Source organism: Xenia sp. Carnegie-2017, unplaced genomic scaffold (assembly GCF_021976095.1).
Source record: "Xenia sp. Carnegie-2017 unplaced genomic scaffold, XeniaSp_v1 HiC_scaffold_19, whole genome shotgun sequence".
NCBI classification, from domain to species: domain Eukaryota; kingdom Metazoa; phylum Cnidaria; class Anthozoa; order Malacalcyonacea; family Xeniidae; genus Xenia; species Xenia sp. Carnegie-2017.
Genome location: NW_025813481.1, coordinates 11,158,899 through 11,186,173, shown reverse-complemented (window position 1 = coordinate 11,186,173; position 27,275 = coordinate 11,158,899). Strand labels below are relative to the sequence as shown.

At 34.2% G+C, this 27,275-nt stretch overlaps 1 protein-coding gene across 2 annotated transcripts in view; it reads right to left on the bottom strand.

Annotated features, from left to right (window-relative positions):
• Positions 1–8,322, bottom strand: part of LOC124438379 — a 105,324-nt gene extending 97,002 nt beyond the window's left edge. The window contains exons 1-10 of one of the 2 annotated variants that reach the window (XM_046988511.1): positions 8,196–8,322; positions 7,955–8,035; positions 6,364–6,738; positions 6,268–6,292; positions 6,034–6,086; positions 5,671–5,812; positions 5,295–5,503; positions 4,134–4,230; positions 3,010–3,069; positions 400–913 (exon numbers count right to left, since the gene is read on the bottom strand). In XM_046988511.1, the coding sequence (XP_046844467.1) occupies positions 603–913; positions 3,010–3,069; positions 4,134–4,230; positions 5,295–5,503; positions 5,671–5,812; positions 6,034–6,086; positions 6,268–6,292; positions 6,364–6,729 (1,263 nt within the window). In that variant the 5' untranslated portion in view covers positions 6,730–6,738; positions 7,955–8,035; positions 8,196–8,322 and the 3' untranslated portion in view covers positions 400–602. Of the gene's footprint in view, positions 1–399; positions 914–3,009; positions 3,070–4,133; positions 4,231–5,294; positions 5,504–5,670; positions 5,813–6,033; positions 6,087–6,267; positions 6,293–6,363; positions 6,739–7,896; positions 8,036–8,195 lie in introns of those variants that run through there. The other variant, XM_046988510.1, reaches the window with a different exon arrangement.
• Positions 8,323–27,275: the final 18,953 nt, after the last annotated feature.

Genomic DNA, 27,275 nt, shown 5'->3' with positions numbered 1-27,275 from the left:
CACACATCACAACTCAAAATAAAATATTTCACTTCACACTAATTCCCAATGACAATACACATTTCCTGTACACACAATACAATGACGTAAGAACCAGATAACAAATACGGCTAACCTGACGTTTACTTCTCATTTGACTTTGAAGATGAATACCCTTAAGGTTGTGAAAACGTCAGTCAACAACAACAAAAACAGTCCTTCTCAGGTCTAAACCAACCTGGACGATCTACATTTTTAAACATGTAAGTGCGAAGAGTCAAACGTATGAAAAAACAAGGTACGTATAGGTTAAATAATCGCAGTTAACAAAACTACCCTTTACATTTTTTCGCCAGTCACGATTCTTTCTTATTTTGTTCTTGAATTTTTGGGAAAATTCAGCCTCAATGTTCTTATAAATTTGGTTTCTATATAAAAAGAGTGTGTTTAATATTGATTGTCATAACATACATATTTACCAATAAATTGAATAAATTGGCGAAGACGTTGTGAAATATTAAAAAATGTTCTTCTCTTTTACCCCAAAGTGGAAGATTAGATTTAAAATCAAAGCGAAAGAAATAGATTACACGATAAAATCTACTGACAGAAAATTAATCAGTTCAATCAATATAAAATCCTGATTGAACATTTTGGGCTATATCTTCAAAACCAGCCTCCTTTATAGCCATAGCGAGTGTTATTCGAGTTCCTTTCCGTGACTTGTACTTTGACAGCATTTCATTGGATTTCTTTGAAGGTGATTGCCGTGTAATGTTTAGGGCAATGTCGTCGATCTCCCACTTTTTGAATAAATTAGTGAGGGTGGCAACTTTTTCCCATTCACTACATATTCTTTCAGCGATGAGATACAATTCCTTTTCTTCAAATGGACGATTACACACAACAACAGCTGAGTCACAAGTGGGCTGATCTAAAGATATTATTCGGAAAGATATTTTATTTAAAAAGCGTTTTTACTTATATAAAAGCTACTATTCTATGAGAAAAATATGAACTAAATTTTGTGTTTATTGTTTCTTGTACATCTCGAAAAACATTTATATAAGTTTTGAAGTAAAAACTTATTTGAAAGTAAAACGACTTAAACACAGATGTCGGGGAAAAGAACAGCGAACACCGAGAGACTGGATCCTAAGAACACATCCAGTTGAATTTATATCGGATTAAAATAACAACATACACACCGGGAGCCCAGAACTGAGGCCAGCTGAAAAGGGTTTTTATGCATGTAGCAATGACTTTCATACTCCATGGTAGACGAGACTTATACATTTGATTTGGACACTAGCCAAAATTCTTGTATACCTCAATGTGTAAAAGTGATTGCTACATCCACAAAAATTGGTTAACATTTCAGCTAGGCTCAAATTTCTCGACTATCGATCCAATTTCTTTTCTTGTATGTGAACTGTTAAAACAATTTTAAAAAATAGCACAATGTTCTAGCAGAAGACACTAAATGACACTTCCAGACATTTAAAATACAATATCTAGAGTGTTGTTGAAAGTGTATTTCTAAAGTGTCTTTCTATAATCTAAGACTTTGGCTACGCTGCATTTTTTTAATTTCATGCTGGAGTTGTTGTATTTCTCGAAATAACTTTTTCACACAAGTAAGTGAGAATTTCTGTTTTGGTTCCCTGGACTAAAATATAAGATGTTTCTCGCGTTTGTACAGTTATATGCAAAATTTGAGCACGTTTGTGAGAGCTCTCTAGCAGGTGTATTTCTCGACCTTCGTTCTCCCTGGTCAGCTCTCAAGTTCTCCAAAAGGACTGCTCGGTTTGCATAGGCCTGGGCAAACAAAGTAGACATCTCATAATTTCTTAAATAATATTTAAAAATTTTGTTTTAATTTACTTAAATTTTAACCTCAATGTCCTCACAATTAGGCAGGAGGATAATTAATATAAACGGGCTTATATTTTTTAATTCTGTCAGATATCTCTTTCCGAACACCATTGCTTCAAAACAGTCATTTAAAGCAAGGTATCAGCATTTAGCAGTGTTTCTATTTTGCGATGTAAATGTTTTGCATATGCTGTAGATGTGGTAGCCAAAGAAAATCTACTTGAAACTTACGCCAGCCGTTTTCGTTTCTTTTGTTTATTATATTTAACTTTACATGTTTATAAATGTAGATCGTCCAGGTTGGTATAGTCCTGAGAAGGCCTATTTTTGTTATTGTTAAATGACGTTTCGACAATCTTAGCGGTAGTAATCTTTAAAGATTTTGCTCTCGTTCCGGCAGAACTTAGAATTAAGTCCCCGTTGAACACTCAAGAGGCTATTCAGATTATCACCTGTACACACAATACAATGACGTAAGAGCAAGATAAGAATTACGGCTAGCCTGACGTTTACTCTTCATTTGACTTTAAAGATGACTACCGCTAAGGTTGTCAAAACGTCAGTCAACAACAACAAAAACAGTCCTTCTCAGGACTATACCAACCTAGACGACCCATATTTACAAACATGTAACGATACACCCAGGTTCAAACCATTTATTTTATATTTAACTTTCTTGCTTTAAAAATATTTCGTTTTTATTGGGTCTTATATGAGTTCTTTGCTTGACTGACCAATTATGAGTATTTTAAAAAAGAAAATTTTCATTGGTATTTCGTGTTTTTTTACTGCTGTTTTGCTGTTTTCCACTGGTGTTTCGTTTTTTTTACTGGTATTTACATCGGTCTTAACCTATTAGAATTTAGAATTTTTTCATCTACAATATTAGTCCCAAAATAACGCGATGTTAAAACTGTCATATAACTATTTTACCATATATCACCTTTCAGCTCTCAACTTCGGTTCCTAAAAACTATTTTTGCAGGATTGAAAAACGTTGATTGCTGAGCTGTTTATAGTAATAATGCAGTTATTACCAAACATCTATACCTGAAAATTATGCACTACATCACATGAAATGTCTCAGAGAACACAAAATATTAATTATAAAGTTCTCCAAGACCTAATTGTTTGCGCTGTTTTGTGATGACTTACCGGATGGCTCTGAATTGATAGAAGTAGTGGCCGGTGCGCTAGTATTCAAAGTCGAGGTTTCTAAATTCAAGAAAACAATAAGAAATTTTACCAATTGAACACAAAGAAATAGAATAGAGATATAATCAGTTTGGAAACTGACTTCATGGAGGGTAGAACATTAATTTTATTTCGTGCTTATAAAATTTAATACTTTATGCAGTTGATTGTTGCAAAATTGAAGAATATTATCGAGTTGGACGCAATTTAACCAGTCTGCGGTATTCTCAAAAGGTTTGTTTTATATGGATTTGTAAGTCAATGAGAACATTTGAATTTGAAAAATTCTATTAGCTCATTTTCTTTTTTATACAACAGAACAAGTATTTTTCGCTTTTTAAACTTTTATCTTCAAAAGTGTCTGATTCGAATATTCATTTGACGTTGGCAACAATTGTACAAGACAATGCGTTTTCACTAAAATTTTGCAGTTCATATATTTACATTTTTCAAAATTTGAAACAGCAGCTAATCTAATTATGATAAGCTAAAGCTTAAAAACACAAGTAAGTGAGAATTTTTGTTTTTGTTCGCTGTACTAAAATATAAGATGTTTTTCGCGTTCGCAGAGGCTTATGCAAAACTCAAAGACGTTTGTGAGAACTCTCTAGCAGGTGTGTTCCTCGACCTTCGTTCTCGGGCTTGCGCTGATCAGCTCTCAAGTTCTCCAAAAGGACTGCTCGGTTTGCATAGGCCTGGGCAATAAAAGTAGACATCTCATAATTTCTTAAATATTATTTAAAATTTTGTTTTAATTCCCTTAATTTTTAACCTCACATTCCACACAATTAGGCAGGTGGGTTATTAAAATAAACGGGCTTATATTTTTTAATTCCGTCAGATATCTCTTTCTGAACACCATTTCTTCAAAACAGTCATATAAAGCAAGGTATGAGCATTTAGCAGTGTTTCTATTTAGCGATGTAAATATTTTGCACATGCTGTAGATGTGGTAGCCAAAGAAAATCTACTTGAAACTTACACAAGCCATTTTCGTTTTTTTTGTTTATTATATTTAACATTACATGTTTGTAAATGTAGATCGCCCAGGTTGGTATAGTTGGTATAGTATATTTAAAGCTTACTATCATCAATTTCTTCATAAACATCATCCTCCGTGTCGATTGTTTTCTCAAATTTAGTATAATTATCTTCGGTAATGTCTGTTTCTTTCCTCGTTTCCTGAAAGTAAAAGTATGAATTAAAATATATATTTATAAAGTAAAAATTTTGAACCAGGGAGTATCGTTTCATGTTTGTACATGTAGATGGTCCAGGTTAGTATAGTCCCAAGAAGGACTGTTCTTGTTATTGTTGACTGACGTTTAGAAAACCTTGGCTGTAGGTATCTTCACAGTCACCACCATATGTCATCTTCAGAGACCATCACATTTAGAACATTAACAAGACGTGCACAAATCATATGTGATTAAAAGGACGCTCTACACAACGAAAACAATATTCTCAAAGATCTTTTTGACAAAAACAACTATAACTCTGACTTTATTGAACGCAACACTTACAAACACAACTAATTCAACAAAACGAACAACTCGACGACAACAGCAACGATACCGAACATCAACGATACCGAACGTCAAGAACTTAATCATAAGACTTACTGAACACAAATGAGCTACAAAGAAACAAGACAAAACCAATAACATTGCCGAACATCACCGAATCACAAAGCACAACATTGACTGAGACTCGGCAAAATGCATTACTTACAGCACAGACAACGGCTTACATTAGAAAGTTGGTATACCAACTTGGAACAAGCCCCCCTGATTAGGTCACAGCAATTACCGGCACTTTACAAGCGACCTATTCACAATACAAACAAACGATCAGCTAAAAGCATTACCTTCACACTAATCCACAATGGCAATACACAATTGACACCCACATTAATCCTGTACACACAATACAATAACCTAAGAACTAGATAACAAATACGGTTAACCTGACGTTTACTCCTCTATTGACTTTAAAGATTACTACCGCTAAGGTTGTCGAAACATCAGTCAACAACAACAAAAGCAGTTCTTCTCAGGATTATAATAGCCGGGGCGATCTACATCTACAAACATATATATTAATTACGTAATGTGATTAAACTTTTTATGTGGTATACACATAAGGATAGTAATTGTTTTTGCATTAATGGGAACGCAATAAAAAACAGGCATTTGTAATGCTACGTTGTTGTAATGAAATTGAAAGATGGATTGCCAGATTATTACAGTGATTTCATGTGCTTCCATGTATTTTCCCAAAATTTCATATAACCGTCGAGGAACATCTACAGGAACCGACTTTGCATGTAGGATGCGTTCAACAACATCTGTGATAGATTCGAACTCGAATTCAACACCCAAGGAGATAAGCTGCTTATGAGACTCAGATTGTTTGTGACAGATAATGACAGATGTCTTTTCAGCAGGATAGTATTCTGCAATATAAGTTTAAGATTACAAAAAAAAAAGCAAATATATATGAAAATTAAAGCAGTTTTTCACTTCTTGAATATAAATTTATCAAATAAGATAAATGCGATGATATATTTTGACAATACTCGAAATGATTGCAACATTAACAAGTTAATAAAATAGCACTTACTTCGCGTGCTAATTTTCAAGATGAAATCATCGAGACGTTCAGCAAGAACTTTTGTTTTGTTGCATTTTCCTTTAAATTTAATAAAATACTGTCCCTTTGTTGGAAGAGGCTTTTGAAATAAGAGCAGGACAGTTGTTTCTTCCTGAAAATTGAAAATGTTGATAAAAATCATTTAAAACGAATACTTTAGTGTTAGAAAGAGAAATTCATTTTAAAAATCAGCAACTACTAAATGCCTTTGACATTGAGCATATTAAGACAAACGCAATAGGGAAAAGCTCTTTTAATTGTTCTCACAGCCTTCTTGTGCGTCACTCATTAAAAAGTACTATTGAAATTTGTAATCGTATGAGGTATACTTACTTCACATAAAGCTTTTGATGGCGTAATATCTTGGATTACAAACTTTTGCAAATCTGCGATCACAAAAATATCAAGAAATGTTTCGAGTGACATGCTATGCTTTGTAGCAGCAGTCAAAGGTAACATGACATGACAGCTCTAATCCACTGCATATGCTAATGTGTATATCATAATATATGTACTTGAATTTGCTGTAATACAAAAACATGATGAAAATATAATTTAGTCACACACCTGACTCATGTTTTTCAGGAGGTGCCTAGTGATTAAAATGAAAATAAATTTTATTTTTTCTGCAATAAATCATGACTATATTTACCAAGAAAATACCTTTAATTCTTTTATAATATCTTTTGGTAAATAGCCAGTTTGACCCTGGAAGCCAACAAACAACCAATAATTATCACTTTTGTCAAAAATCGTGACTTTCTGACCTTTGTCAACTGACAAAATATTTTTGTCTTTGCTCTCATGTGCAGTTATCGCCCTTCCTCGAGATACGATCGTGATGGATTTGTCAAAAATAGGAGCTGCCAAGTGAGTTACTGGCACCATTCCAGTTTGACCATATCGATTGCGCACCATCCAAAAGACTTCTTCATTGTCACTAACAACATCCAATATCTCGTTTTTTTGAACTGAAAGATCATGTTCAGTGCTTCCTTGAAAAGGGTATAAAGCGATTGCTTGAGGCATCGCTTACAGCTAGAAAAAAATTAAATCAAATATATATCTTCATATATAGCTTATATATAGCAATCTATAATAAAAGTGGTTTATTCAAAGTATCACTGATTGAGTATTCATATTATAAGTCATAGCATAGCTATCCATACAGTTGAGTGCATATAGTTTATATACATGTTAACAGACACAAGCTTTGATTTGAAATTTATACTTTCCCGTTTCATTTCTCGAGCATTTTTTAAAAACCATGTTGTTTGCAATGCATGGTTAGTACAGTTTTGATTGATTTGATTAATTTTCAGTCATAGCCTGCTTAGAAATTTGTTTAAGACGTAACTTTTATGCATAAAATACCTAATGTTTCATCAGAACATTACATCAGTTTATCTACGCAGGAAAGACAGCATTGAAAAAAGGATTTTTTTATCAAGTTGATATCGCTTACTCTTAAAAGATCAAATAATTATTTTGATATCTACTGAATATGTATGTTGAAAGCTCAAACGATTAAAACGCAGTTGGTAGCCAAACGCCGAACAGTTTCAATTCGAAATAAAATTTATTTGTGGAAATATGGTAATTAATACAATAGTTAAACTTAAATCAGCAAAAATTACGACTGGCAAAAAGCTTTTTAGTATATCACAAAACGATTGACACTCCGTACAAAGTAAACATTTTATTCTTAACAAATAATAGAATAAAATGTTTATGCGTAAGGTTAATTCTTTTGTGTTTTATGGGAGAAAATGAGCATATATAAGCAATCTATGTACAAAAACATATGGTAAAACTGTACTATACTTGGTTTAAAAGTATCCTTTTAGTAAACAAGTTCCATCTTATTTTTGACCTAAAATTTCGTGTGTTTTGTTGCCATTGTCAAATTTCTGCGCTGAACTTTCTAATGTGTTACAAACGAACCGTGAGACAACGTCATAAAGATTTTGCTGGAAAACATATAAGCGAATGTTTCTGTTGAAAAATAAAGAGCATTCCGACTATGCATTTTAAGAGTCTCTTCTTGCTAGCATTCCTAACTCACATACATGTTAGAATATGAGGTTAAAAAGTTGAAATATAAAAAATGCAAATTGTAAACAATTCAAATACTTCTTCACGTAAATAAGCCAAAGTTTATATTGCTTTGTTTACAACTTAATAAGACATATTTACCTTTGATAGACAAAATACCCTGCCAGAAATGGACGAATATCAAGAGTCTTTGACTTACCCAAACAAAAATTAGTTGGTGGAAGTCACTTCTTCGTCCAACAAGAAGGGAAAATTTCGTCAACGCTTAAATTCACTTAGTCTGCAAATCAAAATTTAAACAAATGTTACAATTCAACTATTTCAACTCAAACGCTAAATCACATTCTTAAAATTTGTCGTTAATACAATATTTATGTACAACTGCATAGCTAGTTCCGTCATATAAACATTACACGTAGAAATAACAATAATATACTTACAGCTATAGTTACCTACTTCTTGCTTTACTAAATAAGTTTATAAATGCTGCTGACATACTGCAAGAAGCAAGTTACAATGTTGAAACTTTATTCTCAAACCTGTTCTGAACAGTACAAAGCATTTAAGAAATGCTCAAGCCTTCAAAGCAGTTTGTAAAGCTGTATGTTATTATGCTCACTGACCATGAAAACAATTGATTTCAGACAAAATGATGAGGTAGATAAAATTCCAACATTTTTAGAATTGCAATGGAAAAGTTTAACCAAATTAATGTTAAGTGCATCCTTAGAATTTATGTCATATTTGATCAAAAGTACATACATGGACCCCCTTCTAAAAAAGTATGCTCCACTGATATCTAAAATTTTGTTGAAAAACAGTGTTGTCAATGTTGTGACATTTTTGGCAATTCAATTAAATAAATTGTGCAATAATATAACTTCCTGGTCGGCAAAATAACATATCAAAATTCAAATTTAAAGTAATGTTACATCTATAAAAGTAGGCATAAAGGTAGACATAAAGGTAGACATAAAGGTAGACATAAACAAAGTTAGACATAAAGGTAGGCACAAACGTAAGAACATCAAAAAAATACGTCACTCATAGGAAATGTGACTTAATCAATTATTGTCTCTTATGAAAGAACAACTATTCGAAATGTTGTTTATGTTGTCTATTCGTCATTCATGTCGTTCATGTTGTCTTTTTTAATGGTAACTTATTACGTCTTTTTGAAATCATGTAAAGTACTAACATTTTTATAAGTAGCTATAATAGAAATAGTTGTGCGAGCCCTAACTATTTACCTTGGATTTTTTATCAAATGTTTTAATAATAAAAAGAACAAAGAAACAGAGCGGAAATATCAGTACATGCCAGAGGATAACGAAACAAAATACTGATCTGTTCAAACAGGCGCTCCGGAAATCGTACAGAGATGATTCAAAAGCGCGTAACAGTTAACAGAATATGGCTGAATTTACAAAACTGAACATTTTCTTTCATATTTTTAACACAAAATAATTCGATCTTTTAGGAAAATATCTATTACAACACAAGCATATTTCCACATTGAAAATATCAATATCAAAAAACAGAACCAGTTTCAAAAATAGGAATCAGCATTAGGAGCCTCTTTGTCGACTTCATTAAAGGTTTTAAAAAGATAAATAAACAATATCTCGTGATTCATGATAGAAAAACGTTTAAACATATTAATAATACTGGCTTGTGAAGAGGATCTTACAGACAGCATTTACTTGAACAGTGTACTAGACACTTGGGTCAGGGTTAAGATGTGCAAAATTTGAATAAAGCTAACAAGATAAATACTTGTTTGTGGATAAAGATTGTCCAGATTAGTAGAGTCCTGAAAAGCACTGTTGGCATTGATGTAGAATGACGTTTCGACAACCTTAGCGGTAGTCATCTTCAGAAGTCAAGTGAGGAGTAAACATCAGGTTAGCCGTATTTGTTATCTGGTGCTTGCGTCATCCTATTGTGTGTACAGAAAATGTGTGGATTTCAATAAGATATTTGCCGGTTGCCAGTCTCTTTTAAATTTGCGCGGTTTTTGCAATGCATTCTGCCGTTTTTGCAGTGCATTCTGGGATCGCCAGTGGGCAATTATTATATATCTTTATAAAAATAACATTTTGTAAAAAGTCACTACTAATACAAAGATTTGTTCTAATCATTTTTATGCGGTTATCGATCCGAAGGCTGTCCCAATCCAACTTTGCATCTAAAAGGATACCAATCAAAAGAAACCAGTAAACGATTACCGCCGAAAGATAGAGGCAAATCAGATATTCCGAAAAGAAAGAGACGAAAAATTCTGTGAGAAGGCATCACAGAGAAATGCTTTGAGCATGAGAATGAGGCATATTGTGCAGCTGAAATCACTGTTTGCGCGCAGTGTACCGAGCCAGAGTCTGATCACCAACACATTCCACAAATTAATTGTACAACAGATTTTGATGTTGCAAGTTATGATTCTGATAATAGCTACAGCTTTGAAAAGGATGAAAATGACCTTGTTCACTGTTATTGCCGGGGCAGTGTTAAAACGTTGAAAATAACTTGTTTATTGAACAAGATATTTTTCAGAAGAATTGCTACCGCTACACTGGATTGTCACTAAAAAGTTGAACTTAGTTTTCAGTTTGATCAAAGAGAAAGCAAGGTGTCTAAGGAATTGTAGAGGTTCTACTGATAGCCATCACCCAGCCTATTAAAAGAATGCATGTCTTAAGCCTTGTGCCTTGGCCAAGTAAGTCTGATATCAAAGAGAAACTACCTAAGCGATTTAGGAAATTTAAAAACTTAAGGTTAATTAGAGATTGCACAGAATTTTTTAAACAAAAACCTAAGATACCTGAGAGCCAAAAAATACCTTGGAGCAGCTATAAGCCCTCGAACACTGCTAAACTATCAGTTGGCATTACTCCAACTGATTTTTTTCCTTCGTCTCCCCCTTTGAACTGGTTCAATATCTGAAAAGGAAATTGTTGCCAACTCTGGTCTCATAGACTCACTGGGAAAAGGTGATGGTGTCATATCTGATTAAGGGGTTCCTTGTTAGAAATCTACTTGTGGTGGAGAAATTTCACCTTATTACTCCAGCCTATTGTCGTGGACCAAGACTTTCCTCTCGTGGAACAGCTCATACTCAGCGTGTTGCATGATTAAGATCTTATGTGGAAAGGAATATAATGAAACTAAAGCAATTTCATATTGTATCAAGAGTTATTCCATTGACATTGAAACCAGTTTTTGAAAACTTTTTTTTCTGTGTGCCACACTATGTAATTTAGGAAAGCGTGGCATAAAGTAATTCTTGCATAATGTGAAATAAATTATACTTAATATTTTATTTGGCAAACTATTATTTGTAAATATAATATTTTCTCAATACACATATTTCAATAAAAGACTACTAATAATATGATTCTTATAGAAAAGAAAGACAGTTTTAAATACATCACTCCAGAAATCAGCATTAAATGGTATTTCTATTATATCTATTCCTTTCACTGTAAATACAACAAAATCACATTTGTTGATTTTATTCATAGCCATACCTATTTAGACTTGAAAGTAATGTACATAGTTCCTGTTCAACACTTTCTTTCCACTATCATTAGTTTTCCCACCAATAGCTGTTGAGAAAAATGCAGATTTGGGATCAATATTCTTGCATGTTGGAGAGCACTTAATTTCAAGTGTCCTTGAACAACAGCATTCACATTGGCATATTCCATCCAAACTCACTCCCATCAATGAATTTTTGTGGTCAACAAGCAACCAAAGTTCTTTTATTTTAACTTTTTCATGCTTCTTTGTACGCAGTCGACGTCTATTGTAAAGATGCAGAGCCTCTTTTTCCTTGTCTAGTCTATATTGCATAGCATTTGAGTTTATCAAACTGTTCTTGTTCTAAAAATTAGCAACAGTTTTTGTTAAATCAGCTGAAGGGTAGCGCTCTCTTGTTTTTGTCTTGTGTAAATAGCTTTGACGTTTTTGCTTGTTACAATAGCATGTCTCATTTTATGCTATTCTTCATGTTTAGATTGTCCTTTTGTTGCAGCTGCAATGAACATTTGTTCTTCTTTGCCATTTTGCTGGAAGTGAAGTCACTGAAGTTCTTTCATCTGACAAAAACCCTTTAAGATCAAACGTACAAGCACCAAAATTCTTAATCGCATCTCTGATCTGAACCACCTTTACATTTACAAAATGCAGAAAACACAGAGCCGTTTGGTGAAAGTATGAACCAGGATCTGTATTATTTCATGCCTTCTGGTGTCCAAATGTTGGTAAAGCTGACATGTCATATGATGTATGGGTCATTTTAAATGGATCTTTTATGCTTTTTCAGCAGGAAGTGTCAATCATTCTTGAACACAATGCTTCAAGGAATCCTTTGAAAAATCAAGATCAATTCCTAGTTTTGCCTCTTCAGTGGCTTCTGCTAACTTTATGAGATCAGATTTTCAATATTTTTTAGTTGGTACACCACGGTCACTGATATACTCTTTCAAATTTTTAACTTTCCAGTCTTTGAAACTATTTCTCTGGTAAAATTGCCCATCCATGACAACTGCACTAGTGTCAATATTCTTCGCAATGTTTTCATTTTTAAGTTTTTCTTGTTTCAACAAGATATGTTTTTTGGTTAGGATTTGCGGGATAATGTTTTAGGGTTTGATGAAAAAGGTACATTTCTAATTTTAAGTGGAGATGATAGATCATTAGAAAGAGATGGTTCTTTCTTAAGTTGAGGTTCAACCAACACTGGTGGTTGGTATTCAATGGCAGGTATTGGGGTGAGACTACAACTATTGATAGGTTGCGAAAGATTGAGATTTCAAGCAGCTTAGTGAAAGTTATGCAAGACCAAAGTGATTGGACAATCACAGATCCGATCTTATTTTAACAATGGGCGTAACCCTCGGCGAGGAGTGAAGTAAACCACTTCTGCTTAAGTATAGCATAAACACAACTTTCATGCTGAAGAACGTGACACAGGCGTACATATGAACTGTTTCTCTCCACGTACCAGATATAATGCTTCGCTCCAGATGCTTTTCCATCGATTCGTATGGAAATAAATACGTTCGAAAAGTATTAGAATTTTGTATAAAACATCGTTGCATATTTCACAAATGTGAGCAAAGTTTTCGTCACTTTCACGGTTTATAGCCAAAGCAACTGCTCGATAAATGCAATTGCAGTCTCCACATACTTTTACTTCTTTTGTCCAAACTGGTAATGAGCACTCATTACAATAAATAGCCTTTATTATTAAAATAGGTGCCTTTCTCGAATGTTTGATAATACAATACAAACAAAAAGTACGAAGCACAGTTTATCGAAAACCAACACACACTGACCGACTACTAGACCAATCATCTTACAACCCTACATCACACAAAGCCACCACAATGAGAACACTAACAAGACGTGCACAAATCAGATGTGTTTCACCAGACGTTATACACAACGAAAATAACGTGTTAATAAATGTCAAACGTGTTTTTGATAAAAACAACTATAACATACGTTTCGCACATAAACAAATCACAACGCAACGACAAGCACTTACGACCATGAAGGACAAAGAACTACAAAACGAACGACAAAGTACAGTTTACAAAACAAACTGCTCCGACTGCCACGCTTTCTACATCGGCAAGACTGGCAAGGAACTTAAACATAAGACTTAATGAACACAAACGAGAAACAAGACAAAACCAATCACATTGCCAAAAACCACCGACTGAAAAAACACAACATTGACTGGGACTGGGCAAAATGTACTATTTACAGCACTGACTATAGACAACGGCTGACATCAGAAAGTTGGTATAACATCTTAGAACAAAACCTATTGAACTGATCACAAGAATTACCGACACCTTACAAACGGCCATTTACATTACAAACAAACAAGCAACTAACACATTACTTTAGACTAATTCACGATAAAAATACGCAATTGAAACCCACACACCCATACATTTCCTGTACACACAATACGATGACGTAAGAACTAGAAAACAAATACGGCTAACCTGACGTTTACTCTTTACTTGACTCTGAAGATGGCTACCGCTAAGGTTGTTGAAACGTCTGTCTACATCAATGCCAACAGTCCTTCTCAGGATTCTACTAACTTGGACCATCTTCATCCACAAACATGTTACGATACTCCAGAATTTAAACCATTTTCTTTAAAATACGTACTGTTAAGGTTTCGATAAATACAATAAAATAGGATCACAAAGCTAAAACGTAGTATCTACTTATGCATGATACGTGTATCACTTTTAAACAAAGTATTGGACTATATGTTACATTTTCAAATTACATGTTTTCTATCTTTAATAACCACTAATGTAATAATTAATTACGAGTTACACATATCGAACAAAGAGGTAGAAAAATGAAATGTCAAAGGGCTATATCTGCAACTCTGCAGAGCATAATAAATTTAGCAGGACGAATTTTCCTACACCCCCACACACACACACACACAAAAAGGCGATAGTTTTGCCCTTGCTCATGAAGGCTTCAACTGAAGACTTTTAATGACTGTGAACGATTTCTTTTGCTATATATAGGCCCATCTCCTTATAAAATGTAGCATAAAATGCACACCTATAATCTGATGCTTTTCTAGCATTTAGAAAATATTCTTTTGTACTTGACCACAAACATGTAACATGAACATCCAGAATATGTCATTGCTCTGTTTTATTCCCCAATTTCTTCTAGAAAGCAATTCTTTCTACCATGTTCAGATGCAGACATAAAAACAAATAAATTTCAAAACATTAACTTGACAATAGGATACTGTAGTGCTCATAATCAAGTATTATCTTTTGCATTATATACGTTAAAAACATCAATATATTTTACATAAGTCGGGAAATTTGTATATGATACAATGTCCAAGATAGAAATGCCCACTGTGATTCCATGTAAGGTCGTGTATTTTTTTTGTCATTTTATCAATTTCAACTAATTCTACTATGTCATCAGCCTAGGTCGCGTCAAGTTGTAAGAGAAAGCATACGCAGGCGCAAGTTAGCCACTTTTGTACGTCTTGTCGCGAGGAAAGCCACAGAGAACGACTTTGAGAAAAATTTTCAATTTAATCTTACTCATCAAGGTGCAAATTTCTTGCTGAAAAACCTCAGAAGGATATTTTACTTCTAAGAGATTAGTCAATAATAAATAAAACAATATTTTGTTTGTTTGCGCCTTTTTTCTAGCGTATATTATCATATCTTAAGATAGACCAGAATCACTGGCTTCTGAGCACGCGGCCTCCTGTTCTCTTACAAATAGCGAGGCAAATTTTCTTTCAGTGCTCACAGCAATACAGGCAAGTATGTCACAAGCAAAGGCCTATTTAAAAGATATATTTAAGGAACACAGGACCTTCGAGAAAAAGTCTCATGATAGCGACAAGGTATACTTACATGAAGCTGAAAGTAGCGCGCATCCAGCTCCAAAGAGAGAAAACTCCGCCCCAAAGTCCGGGCACAATCTTGAGGGCAATGACCCGTTATTAACAGAGCAAAATGCTTTAGATAATAATCACTAATTTAACGAGTCTGACGAACAACCTGATGAGACTTATGACAGGTTGTGTATATTTGGGGGGGATCCCGAATTTCAGGAGATAGATAATGAGTTTGACAATAACAATCTTCTCGAAATTAAAGCTCAAGTCGTGTCTTCTAAAGAGCAAACTTGGTCTCCTATTACAGCGTCTCTTGCGAAAATTATTAATTCCTAACTTGCAGATGATTTTGATATTTCCAAATTGAAAGAAACATTGAATAAATACAAACGAACTGAAAATTGTGATCAACTGTTTGTACCTAGAGTAAATCAGAAAATATAGCAAAATTAAAGCCATTTGCCTAGAAGGCTAACATTAAAATGGTCAACTTACAAGATAGCCTGATAAAAGGACTATCAGGCCTAGCAAATAGCATTAACACATTGCTCGTCTGTAGGGGAAGTAAAACCAATCCGGATTACAAATCCATGATCCCACAATTGCTTTATACTACACCACTATTTGGACACATAAGCAAAGAGCTCCCTTAAAAAAGTAAAAAGGCCATTTGCTCTATCCCTCATTCTGATTACAAAACACTTTGTTCACGGGCCCGGAAAGTTAGACCTTTTCTGTTTGGGAATGATTTAGCTAGGAAAGCACATGGCAATATGTCTTTAAGCAAAACTGTATTTAACCTAACTTTCAAGTTTTAACAAACGCTTATCCCCCAGCTTCACGAAACTTCAGGGAAACAGGTCTTTTTTACCCCAGAGAGCGAGGACACAGTTTCCTTCCAGGAAAAACCAAAATTACCAGACTCGAAAATCATCCAAAAAAATTAGAAGAATTAAAACATCAGGTAAATAACTTTCCTGTCTTTATTAAATATAAAGTTAATCATTACAAATTTACTGCTTTCTCCAATGGACTCTCTTCTTGCCCTAGAAAGTTCACTAAACTGTTTAAACCCATGCTAGCTTCGCTTCGGATGAAAAAGCACATTGTTTTAGTTTATATTGATGACTTATTTCTAATGGGTCGCACGTATCACCGCTGTATTGATAATGTCGTTGAAACAGTAGTATTTTTAGAGAAACTTTGTTTTTTCATCCACCCTAGTAAGTCGGTATATATTCCAACCCAAGAAATAGTTTTTCTTGCTTTTCAAATCAATTCACAAACATTGTCAGAAGATGTCTTGAGTAAAGAGAAAACGTCACAATAAATTCAATTTTACAATTTTTGGTCTATTTCTATGGCTCTAATTAAAACTTTATGTATGACATTAATTTTTATTACTTGAATTCACAAACAATGACAGTACGTCTTACAATTGAGAAAAAGGTCAAACTTATTTCCCTTCTTACAACATTGCTGGCCTTTGAGGCACTCGACATAAGATCTGTTGTCCAAGTAATAGGCCATATGGTATCAAGTTTTCCTGCTGTAGAATATGGACCACTTTACTATCGCAAACTTGAAAAAGATAAAACCATAGCATTATCAAAATATAAGGGGAACTTCCAAGCCTCCACGATTATTTCTAAGGAAGCTACGGCTGAATTGCGTTGATGGCTTGAAAATTTACGGGGATGTTTTAAAAATATTTTGACACCCTCAGTTGACTTGGTACTTTATTTTGATGCCTAGATGATTGGCTGCAAACAGGAGACTATTAATCACATTAATATCCTTGAGATGAAAGCAGCTTTATTGGCACTTAAATGTTTTGTTCAAACTTTAGCATAGAAACATGTCAAAATCATGATTGACAACAGCACAATGGTGTTAGTCATGAACAATTTGAGTACTAGCCACAATGACAAGTTACATGCTTTGGTGGTAGATATTTAGGAATTTTGCAAAGTTAAAGTGCTTATCTCACAGTTTTTTTTTCGAATTTTCTAATTGAGGTAAAAAAATCATTGTAAAAGTTATTTTACAATTTTCTGATTGATGGCTTCGTTTATGAGATAAATGCGTTTCTTTTCTCAAAATGGAGAATAATGGAGAAAAATTGCTGCGCGTTCACTTTGCTTGATGAGAGCCTGAATCGAGAAGTATGTGACGTAACATAAGGACAAGAAGTTTTGAGAAGTGTTATTTTTGCTATAATTTCTACTTTACTACGGCTCTGCATCAAAATGCCTGATAGATGTGCAGTTTTCGGCTGTTAAAACCGAGCAAATTCTGCGGAAGGAATTTCTCTTCACCGTATACCATTTTACGAAGACGTGAAATCTGAGTGAATTTTGTTGCAAGAAAACACGCTCAATGGACACCGACTAAGTATTCGGCTGTTTGTTTGTTTTACTTATGATGGTGATGGCAAAGTAATTTGGGCAAACTTCAAATCTTTCCTGAGTCACATAGTACACCAATTTGGATAATCCACTGTTTTCAAGTTGTTTTCGTGGCCCTGATATTAAACTATGGGAATATTTGTTAGAAGGTTGGTGAAGGCATTATTTAAAGATAACTTCCCTAACAGTTTATCATCAATCTTTTTTATTACTGTTTAATGTTCAATTGCTCAAGAAAAGCTTTGTGCTGAATTGTTAAACCCACAGCTGATGAAGTCAATTCACTAGGCTCCACCAGTTGCTCAAACAAGTTGTTTGGAAGGATTCTATTCTGTCCTGAATTATTTTGCTCCAAAAATTATCCATTATTCCTATTTTAGAATGTATTGCTGGTGGGCGAAAATTTCCAATATGACAATATTAGTTGTTTTGCAACTTCCACAAGTCTTTATTGTTTTAGACACATTTTGGCATCCATCCACTTCAACAACAACTTAAGGCGTGATGTAAAGATGTGGAATGATGGCACTTCCCAAATAAATGACTTGTATCCAAAGTTTAAAAATGGTGAAGGCACTGTGAGGGATGTCAGATTTAAGCTCAAGTTTAGTAAGTTGTTGCTAAATGTGTTGCTTTGCATCATTTCATAGTATCGAATATCACAATAATTTCTTTTTAGAGTATGTGGATGAACTGTTTGAGAGAGTGATGCTATCAATAAAAGACAAAGACGCATTATCAAATTCGCAAAATGTTTTGAAAGTAATGTCCCTGCCATTAATGAATGTCATGCTGCAAAACAACCCAGATCTGAGGTGTTACTAAAACAGATCCGTCGAAAATGCCTTGTGGTCAATGATGTCCCCCACTCAATTCCAGGTAATTAATAATGATTATATAACATGTTGTAGCTAAACATAGTTTGAAAATCATTTCAAATAATAAAAATGTTTTTGTTTCATGCCAGCAGCTACCAGTGTGCCTTTCAGCTGTCACTCAAAAGTGGCAGTTTCAAAAGAAAAAAGTCAGTCAAAATGTTTTACATGCAAGAAGCCAATGAAAAGTCTTAAACATGTGGCAGATTGCCCAAAAAATAGGAAAACTTAGTTTTCATGTCACTCATTTATTTCATTTTCTTCGTACCCTCTAAATTCCAACTTTTTATCATTAAATTTTGATCTTATTGCATGGTATGCATATGCTGGTAATGGTCTTGTTTCTTCTCCTAAGCATCCATAAATCATAGATGTGAATTCTCTGTATGCAACACATCATAAAAACCTGAATATAAAGCCAAATTGTAACTAATGTGTCATAACACTAAAATATACTTAAATACTGGGAAACAGCATAATATGCTATCATACATGTTTTCAGATCCTGTTTCTCTCTCGTGTTTGTTCTCTGGTTTTGTATTTCTTAGCAGCCATTTTTAGCGACCACTTTGCCTAACAAACTGGTCTGAAACCTGGGTGTTGAGTGACAAAACATGGAATAGTTGACAGATCTGCCAGAACCAACTGATGTGTTAAGCTTTCAGGTACAGACTTAAAATCTTGGCAGCACCAGGCCTTTAGAGGATTCTAAAGAAATGTAATTTGACAAAACACACTTGCACCTGATTAATAAAGAAAATCACATTAAAAAATTGTAATCAAGCATCTTTTAACAATTTTTTGCCCAAAAGTAAATAAAAAAAAAGGGATTCTTGAATAGAAAATTGCACGTTTATGTATATATTTCATAACTTGAAACCTGAATTGAAATACACTTCATAAGTTGAATTGAAATTCTATTACTCACGAAGAACTCGACTCAACTGTGTGATCAAGTCTTTTTTGTAGCATTTCAAGTTGCTTTTTATGTTCATTTGACTTTTCAACGTAGTCTTCATAGCATGCTTGTTCGGCCATTGGTTCATCAGCATAAACATAGGACTCGGACTCTCCGTGATTTTCGTCTATTGTATTATATTCCGGGTCATTAATGTTTCTTGTTTCATCTTCGATGACATAACATGGAATATAATCATGCTCCCAGGGGCGGATCTAGGATTTTTCAAACATCGGTCATGAAACATTGGAGGCGCTCGGCTCCTGGGGGGTGTCTGAGGCATTCTCCCTGAGAAATTTTGAATTTCGGAGCCTTGGAAATGCCATTTTCAGCCTTTTAGAGCAATACGAAATGTATTTTGTGGGCATAGTTTTTCCGTAAATACAAAACATTTTGCTTGTATTTTTTTTCAAAAAAAAAACTGAGGTGAACAATGCTTGAGTGTTTTGCCAAATATTTAGGCTCATTATCATGCCAAATACATGGCTCACTAGCACGTCTAGTAACATAAAATTCAATTTACAATAATGCTATTCCAAAAAAGATATTGTCTTTAAAAATTTCTACAAAGATGTCAGGCATAGACCCCCCTAGACCCCCATTCAAACATCCATGTAATGAGCTAAGTTAGAAATTTGGTACTACAAAGGACAGTTCAAAATTTTAGAAAAGCTCCGACTTCAAACAATGCAAGTTTATTGTAACCCTTTACCCATCTCCACATACAGTGCCAGCAAATTCACCTTTTGAGAAAATACTCAACATTTTTTTGCCAAAGATTAAGCTAAAATTATCACAGTGAAATTTTGCAATTAAGTATATGCAAGGTGTGCTATGTCAAACCAATCACAGTAAGACAAAATTTTAAATAAACCAATTACACGGTAGCAATTGGACTTCCTTATCGGACCGGCCACCGCGTTTATCGGTCGAGACTATTCCAGATCTTCCACTGATCTAGGTATTTACCAATGGAATGGCTTAATTAAGAGTTATTCTACTCCGTTTTCGGTTGAACCAGTCGAGCCACCCGCTTATCAGTCAGCCAGTTAATATAATTCTAGACATGTTAAAATCTACTGATCTGTTTACTAAGTCTGGTATTTGTATAAGTTTTTATACATAAAGCAATATTTTGGCGATGAAATCCAAACGATTACAGAACGAAAATTTAAAGATAAAAAAATTTGTACTCATTAAATTTGATAAACAATTTTTGAGCTATAAACATATGTCGCGTGACTGATTTGACATACCCTAGATCCGCCCCTGCATGCTCCGAATCACATTGCGAACTAGGAGAGCTTTCCAAATCAGAATTCAACTCCGCTATCTAATTGTTGATAACAAGCGCTTGACTTGTTGCTTAAGTTACGTCACAGAGACTTAATCCAGGCCCTATGCCAATTATCAACTTTTGCTGTCAAATTTCATATTTGATCAATAATAATTCGAAAACAACGCAGCCCATGAAAAATTTGTAATGTAAGTTTCAGATTACTTTTGAAGAAGCAATACGAAAGTGCCAAAAAAATTGTGAGATATGCACTTTAAATAAGATTAAACTTACAGATGCCCATTTACCAGGGTCAACCAATATTGTCGCAGATAAAGAATCCAGAAAAATATACCGTGGAAGTGAATGGATATTATGCCCATATCATATTCAAAAAGTTCTGCAAATGTTTTATTTTACACCTGAAATTGATTTTTCCTCTCACGAATAAACAAGCAATTCAAGAAATACTGCTCAAATCAACCAGACCCGGAAGCAACTGATGTTGATACTTTTTCCATTGCATGGAAAAATCTAAGGTTTTATTGTTTCCCTTCTTTTAGTTGTATTTTACAACCATTGAAAAATTATGCAAGAGCAACAACGAGCATCATTGTAATCCAGAATTGGCCAACACAACCCGTGCACCCATTGATTACACCCCTGCTAGCACGGCCATTATATGTCTGCCATCCCTCTCACACACTTCTGCATTTACCAGCTGTGTTAGAGGAGATACCCCCTCACCAAGACGTTAGAACTGAAAATTTGTTTTGTATCCGGCAACAACCTACTGAGTTTGGTGTATCGGAGAGATCATCAGATGTAATCATGTCCTCTTGGAAGACGGAAAAAAAGTCCCAGTACGAAACATATATTACCAAATGGGGGCAGTTTTGTTTTATATTCAAAATCAAACAAACTAGGGTGGGACACCATATTACACCAATTGTTTTCGAGGCTTACCCTCATGAGCCTGAGCTCTGTATCATTCGGCACCTAGCGGAATATATCAAGCGAACAGAGAATTTACGAAGTGGAGAGTGCCAAAAACTTTTGATAAGTTATACGAAACCGTACAAACCGGTCTCGCGTGAGACAATATCGCTGTGGTGCAAGACAGTGTTATCAGCGGCTGGTATTAATACAAAGGAATTTGGCTGTCACAGTACCCGAGCAGCCTCCACATCTTGTGCAGCTCATAAATTATGAGACACCAATCATATTATTGAGTCGTTCGGCTGGTCAAATGCCGGGACTTTTTAGACATTCTACCATTAACCTATCAACACTTCATTTAATCTTGGTTCGACAATTTTGACACCGATAGAGAATAATTAATAAGTTTTGTTTTTAACTTGTAATATGTAATATGATATTTAACCGTGACTGCTGGAATTGTTGTTTTTTCTCTTAATGAAAAAATTTAAGTCTGATTCCATTGTTCACTGACTAATACGATAAGTTACGTCACGATAAAAACACATGTCAATGCATAATTATTTTCAATTTTGCGGTAAAACATTGTAATGCACTGCCAGTGGCGTAACGAGAAGGTTAATTGGGAGTGCATATTCATATATTCAGTTGTGCCCTACTGATTTCTTTTAAAATTAAAATTACTTTCAAAAGAAATCAGTAGCGCACAACGGAACATATGAATATGCACCCCCCCCAATTAACATTCTAGTTACGCCGCTGTGCACCGCAACATCTATCGTCTTTACTAAATTCCGGTGACATAGTTGATGAATGATTCTTGGCGTAAACATGACCTAAAAATGAAAGATTTTGCGTCTACAACGATGGTTTACCTCGAAATTACTTAGAGATCTTTGTAGTGTGACCCAAAAGCGTCAGAAGATTTTTATTTGAGGAAGGGGCTATATTCGTGTCTCAATGTTGTCTGGGTAAAATGTTGTCTCGATCGTACACAATGACAGTTCCAATACAAAAATTTATAAGTTAGCAGACATTAATTTCCGTTTATATGTATATTAAAATGACTTCTACTGTCTTTTTCAGTCATACAGAAATGATAACACAGCCAGGGAAAATTGCTCAATCATGACTAAAGGATCTGTGCTTAAACTGAAGAAAAACTATTGTCTTTTGCAGGCTTTTTCATTTTTTTCTCTCTTTGTCTACAGTATCGAAAAGAAAATTTTCTTTTTAACTAGAATCATATTCATTTCTAATGGAATTTTTTCTGCGCATATATATCATGATGATGATGGCAGTTACATGATCGCAATTTTTCTGCAGAATCTCGACAACCTATTCTGAGTAAACCAAAAGCTGTTTTTTTTAAAGAAGCATCTCTTCCGTTTTCTTTTGTCCTTTGTAAATCATTTGCCATACCTTAGCTTTATCATCTTTATAATCCACTTCTATTACATCCAGTTCTATATCACGTATTCCCAACATTTTACCCAGTTTTCGCCGATGTCTTATTAACTCCTCATCAAAGTCCATAACTAAACCTATCAAACATAATTCAAATAAATCTTGTAGTTAATATACGCAGATAAATATGTCCAAGTCGGGTTGGATTCGATTTCACTATAACTATGTCCAATGTATAGAGCAAACTCAACACCACCAAACTTGCATAGGGATAAAAAAATAACTAAGATGGTATGCAGATAACTATTTTACCTTTCAAACTGCTGTCGGTACTCTCTTTCTGTCGTTTCATGCTTGTCTAAAACAATTCAAAATTTTTGTGTGTAATATTGTTTTTTCCAATTGATGACAGACCGTTTGTTCGTTGTTCTAGAAACTGAAGTACCTTTCCAACTTTTGTTGAAACGAAGGGTATTCAGAAAAAGACATCGCGCACATCAAAAATATTGACAGACACACAAAAACTTTTACTTTTTATCGAATAATATATAACATGCTCGGGCAAAAAGATATTTTAAGGAGAATTGCATTTTCAGAAAACTTAAATTTAAAGCTTTAATACTGACAAAATTTTTATACACTCTTGCATTGATAACTTAATGACATACAAAATTACACCAAACACTTTCGTTGGGCAATTTAAATGTCACGTCCTTTTTTTGGGAAAGTCCCACGATTTTGACATTCTATATACAATTCTGTATAAATATACTCAACTTAAAAGCTAAAAATCAACTCCAGTTATCTATTAACTTTTAAGTTATTACTGAATTCAGTTCTATTCTCTACATCGCAGATTTCATGTAAGTATCAATACATTGAAAATATCTGTATGTATTACATAAGATTTAAATCAAGGTGAACATTTTAGCTTCATCATAATTTATTAATTCGAGAGCTAATAGAAGAAATTCTAAGTCGCTATGGCATATATAGGTATATTGACTATGAGATATAAATTTGTCGTAACTAAGGAATTTGTAATCAGGAGGATTGACTTGCATGCAATCAGGAGGATTGACATGCAGAGAGTAAGTCTTACAATTAATCAATAAAAAGCTCATAGCGTTCTTACTTTCCTCTTTCCAGCACGTCGTTTTGACACTAGTATCTTAAGTCTTTAATTTGCAAAGTTTTACAAAGACTTACCGAATAGCTCCGTATTGAATGATGTAGTAAATGACGTGCATGCATTTAAAGACGTCATGTCTAAAAAATATAACACATTAGAAATATCACCAATTGGACAAAAACGGAATAGCTACAGCCACATCTGAATCTGATTTGTTATAAAGTGTTTTTATCAGTCGACAACATATCATGCTCTGTTAAGCTTAACTTTAATTTTTAATAATTTATGCATGAGGACGAAATTTTAATATTGTTTAACAACAGTGTGCGTAGTCGTGAATTTTAAGTTCATTCACGAAACAGGAATTACAGGTAAAGAAATTAAGGACAGTTTAAGTTCAAATTAGTATAACAAGCTATCTTATGGTGATGATAAAAAATATTAAGCTTTGTTAATGAAGCTTACAGAAAACCCTGTGAATGACAAGTTTTAGAAGGTAAATGCCGAAGTCACCGTGATATTTAATATTATAAGCAAAAAACGGTTTATAATCCCTGATACCGCCATTGTGATTTGTACGTTGATCAAAACAGCCACAGTTTTCGAGGTTTTCTTTTCGAAATAAATTTCCAAAGCTTTATCTAGTCTGAAGCATAAATAATACTTATTCCTGAATCTCTTTATGAAACCATCCAGCAGCACCATAATCACCAGAATCAACATTTCTAAGGAGTATTTTGCTGCATTTCCCCAAAACAGCATCAGCAACATCAACATTATCGTCAGGTAGAAAACAGGAGTAATTAATATCACGAATTTGCCCTACTATTCCTTTTTTGCCATATGTTCCAACTTTCACTACACTAGGGTGCTCTTCCTGGAAGTTATTTCTGATGTTCCGTTTATGTATGGTAAGGTGATAATTTTTACTGTTTCGTCGGGTTTCTTGTTACTTTTGTCGGTTTGTGTTTTGTTTTGTATTCTGTTTATAGTTCTGTTTATATAATTCCTAAGTTAATTGTTTCTTATAAAAGTGGAGTATAAGTAGTTGGTTCTGTTTTCTTGGCTTCTTCGGTGTCACAATGGGTGTTGATTCTGTTAAAAAGTGTTCGTATGCAGTTTATTTTGTGTTGTGTAGGGTCATTGCTATTGAAATCTAGTATTTGGTCTGTGTGAGTAGTTTTACGGTATACTTGGATGTTTGTCGTGCTCTTCGTTATTAGTGAAGGTTATGTTCTTTGTAGTACTGATGGTGTGTAGGATTTGTTCAATTTGTTTTTCTTGACTATGATGTTTGTGTTGTTTGTGACTGACTGTGTTTCGAGGTGTTGCATACCGGCTTCCGTGAGGAAGATGGATAGTGGTGATCCCATTGGTGTGCCTAAAATTTTTATGTAGTATTAGTTTTGGAAGGAGAATTCAGTGTAGAGGCAACGGTTGAGTAAGTCTAGGATGTCATTTTTCTCTAGTTTTGTTGTAGCTAACCATCTTTTGTCGTTTGTTAGTAGTTCGTTTGTAATTTGTTTGGCTATGTCAAATGGTATGGATGTGAAGAATGATGTAACGTCGTAGGATATCATGGTTTCGTCTGGTCGTAGTTTAATGGTGTCAATGATGGCAAGGAAGGTGGTGGCATTTTTGATGGTGTGAAACTGAAACTGAAACCGAAACTGAAACAACTAAAAGACAAAAACACCCTGACCGAAGACAATTACAGAAGAATCCGACCAAATGGCACATCCACCGCCAAATTCAACAACAGACTCTAATAATATCCACACCAATCACATGCACAATACACCAAAACCCATGGCACGGCATTTACCCCATCCAATCACATTGATCCACCAGCTAATCCAATTAGACGCTTTAAGCGTCTGCAAGCTAGAAACAACTGTAAATAGATATTTTCCTCATTATGATGAAGGCCTCTTTATGAGACATTCATCGCATTCGCGATATGCAAAGCTCACCGTTATAAGTTTGAGCACTGTGGTGACTCTACATTACAATCCGTACAATGTGTAACCTTGCATCCTGTGTCCCAAGTGCAGGAGTCACCATTTTACTGTGGTGATAGACAGGAGGCACATTGTAATACACTTTGTTATATTTACGCTCTGCTCTCAGGCATCGAGCACTGTTTTATACCGAGAATCATCACAGATAAACTTCCTATGTATAAAAAGTTGCAGTAAGAGAGTTACTATTAGTGTATCTAACAAATTTGAAGATAGCATAAATTATACACAGAAATACACCAATTCTTAGAAATATATCGTTTTAATTAACTGTGAATTAAAGCTCCACATGTTTGAATCGGCATCAAAATTTATTTGATAAAATGCTTTCACGTTTACAGTTTCGAGAGAATTTTGTTACACCTACTAATACGGCCTTTAATTATTATCAGCATCACTTCAAATCAATTTCAACAAATGATCTTTTTCAATACTTAAATAAAATACTTAAAAAAAGTTATTGTCAAAATGATTCTTTGGGAAGTAAACTACATTTGTCAGAAAGAACTGCTCAAGCTTTGTCTACAACTATCCCCACCAAAGCTTGATCAATTCAACACATTATCCATGTCAGCCTAACCGTTGCAAAGCTGTTATAATTAAAACATGGAAGTGCAGGAATATCGATAAATGGGGTGCTTATATTAATATATGTAAGTTGTAATCTGAAAAAAAAGGATTTTAATAAAGAAATAAAAGATGTGTGCTGTGATTGCACAGGCTTATGCAAACCGAGGAGACCTGATTTGAAGTGATGCTGATAATAATTAAAGGCCGTATTAGTAGGTGTAACAAAATTCTCTCGAAACTGTAAACGTGAAAGCATTTTATCAAATAAATTTTGATGCCGATTCAAACATGTGGAGCTTTAATTCACAGTTAATTAAAACGATAAGTCAGTCCAAGGCAGAAAGCGAAGGTTGAGAATATGAACGTTGAACAGAATATTATACATGCACTGCATAAAGCAAACTTCATCTTACTATTTTACTATGAGCGTTGCGTGCCAAGACGTGACTACTTCACTTTTTAAAACAGAACGACTGAAGAATTGTCGCAAAATAGGCCCCTGCTTACAACAATGATA